The sequence below is a fragment of the Solanum pennellii genome, chromosome 12 (assembly GCF_001406875.1).
Source record: "Solanum pennellii chromosome 12, SPENNV200".
NCBI classification, from domain to species: domain Eukaryota; kingdom Viridiplantae; phylum Streptophyta; class Magnoliopsida; order Solanales; family Solanaceae; genus Solanum; species Solanum pennellii.
The window spans coordinates 36,709,069-36,711,045 of NC_028648.1; the positions used below are offsets into that span (position 1 = coordinate 36,709,069).

Below are 1,977 nucleotides of genomic sequence, written 5' to 3' on the forward strand. Positions count from 1 at the left end.
TTCTACAAATTTAAATATATGATTGTGATGAAAGCTAAGAAGAGGTTTATCTGCGACTTTTGAGAGGTTAACGATGTCGGTTGCATCGGATTCCAGAATCCTGGTGTGACAAACTTGGTATAAGAGCATCAGGTTAAATTTCCTAGGAACTAAATCTCAAAACAACCACGTTACGTAGTTTCTAACTTATGATTGTGAAGTGCGCCACAATCATGACTTAGAGACTAAGTGATGATAATAAACCTCCCTTCTTCTACTCTTTATCATGCTATGTAGAGATTTGAAATTTTGTGTCATTCTAGCATCTAATTCCATTATTGTTTGTGCGTTTAGAAAAATGAACACAAGGAGAAATGTAGGCAGAAGAGTTTAAGAAGAAGCTGCTGGGGGAAACCAAGCTCCTCCTCAATCCCCAGCTACTGGAGTGCAAGTGCCTATCGATCCAACTGCATTGACGGATGGAGAAGTAAGGGAAGCACTAGTTCAGATGGACCAAGCCATCATTACTCAGGCACAAGCTATGACAGCCCTAGCCACTAGAGAGGGTGCTCCCAGGGAGAACCCACATGCTAGCACCATGGCTAGCAGACTAAGGGACTTCACTAGAATGAATCCTCCAGTCTACTACGGGTTCAAGACCAATGAGGATCCCCAAGAGTTTGTGGATGACATTCATAAGATTCTCTGTGCTATGGGTGTAAATGAAATGGATGAGTTGGCCGCTTACCAACTCAAAGATGTGGCTTAGGTGTGGCACAAGATGTGGCGAGATGGCCGAGCACCATGCGAAGCTCCCATTACTTGGGACGTTCTTAAGGCTGCATTCCTAGAGAGGTTCTTTCCCTGAGAACAGAGAGAGGCTAAGGTTGAGGAATTCATCAACTTACAACAGGGAGGTATGTCAGTTAGGGAATACTCCTTGAAGTTTGTTAAACTTTCCAAATATGCTTTTTCTCTAGAGTCCAATAGCAGGGATGATATGAGCAGGTTTAGGATTGGTGTATCGGAGGATTTGGAGAAGGAATTTCTGGCAGCCATGTTGCATGATAACATTGACCATGGTAGGTTGATGGTACATGCACAACAGGTTGAGAAGAGTCATCGGAGAAAGAGAGACCGAGAGAGCAAGAAATCCAGGTCCTCGGATCAGTCCGATTGGAGCAATGGTAATAATTCATTTGGAGTTCGGGATAGGCCCAAGTTCAAGAAGGGGAACAAGCACTCAGGTAATCCTACTCCTCATAAGAACACTAATTCCGAGGGGGACAAGTCTGACTCCAAGGAGTGCAATGATAGAAATGCGTAGCGTGATAGAAAGTAGTGTGATAAGTGTGGCCGTTTGCATGGAGGTGAGTGCTTGGTAGGTACTAATATCTGCAATGGGTGCGGCAAGAGTGGGCATATGGTCAGGGAATGCCCACAGATGAGGAATCAGACCAGGACAGATGCTCAACCTCGTCCTAGTCCTACTGCTGCAGCCGAACCTCCTAAGAGGAACATATTCTATGCTTTGAAAAGTATAGAAGAGCAACAGAAGTCAGCTGATGTGGTCACTAGTACGTTGCATGTCTTTTATTTTCCTGTGTATGCATTATTAGATCCAGGATCCACTTTGTTATTTTTTACTCATTTAGTAGCAAGTAAATTTGACTTGCTTCCTTAGATCTCGCATGAACCTTTTCTAGTATGTACTCCCATAGGGGACAACATTAGAGCTGAAAGGGTATATAGAGATTTGCCTGATAACTGTTCTTGATACAGTTACCTATGCTGACCTAATAGAATTAACTATGCTTGAATTTGATATAATTTTGGGTATGGATTGGCTCCATAGGTGTTATGCTACCATAGGCTGTCGAAACAGGGTAGTAAGGTTTCAGTTTCCTAATGAGTTAGAGCTGGAATGAGAAGGGCATAGTTCAAACCCAAAAGGCAAATAGTTTCCCATCTTAAAGCCAATAAGATGTTATCTAAGGG

The 1,977-nt window shown here is 42.9% G+C and overlaps 1 protein-coding gene across 1 annotated transcript; it reads left to right on the forward strand.

Annotated features, from left to right (window-relative positions):
* The first annotated feature begins 898 nt into the window (after positions 1–898).
* LOC107006217 lies at positions 899–1,756 on the forward strand. Its single transcript, XM_015204825.1, has 3 exons — positions 899–1,226; positions 1,365–1,556; positions 1,701–1,756. Exons 1-3 carry the CDS (start codon positions 899–901, stop codon positions 1,754–1,756), a joined length of 576 nt encoding a protein of 191 aa, XP_015060311.1.
* Positions 1,757–1,977: the final 221 nt, after the last annotated feature.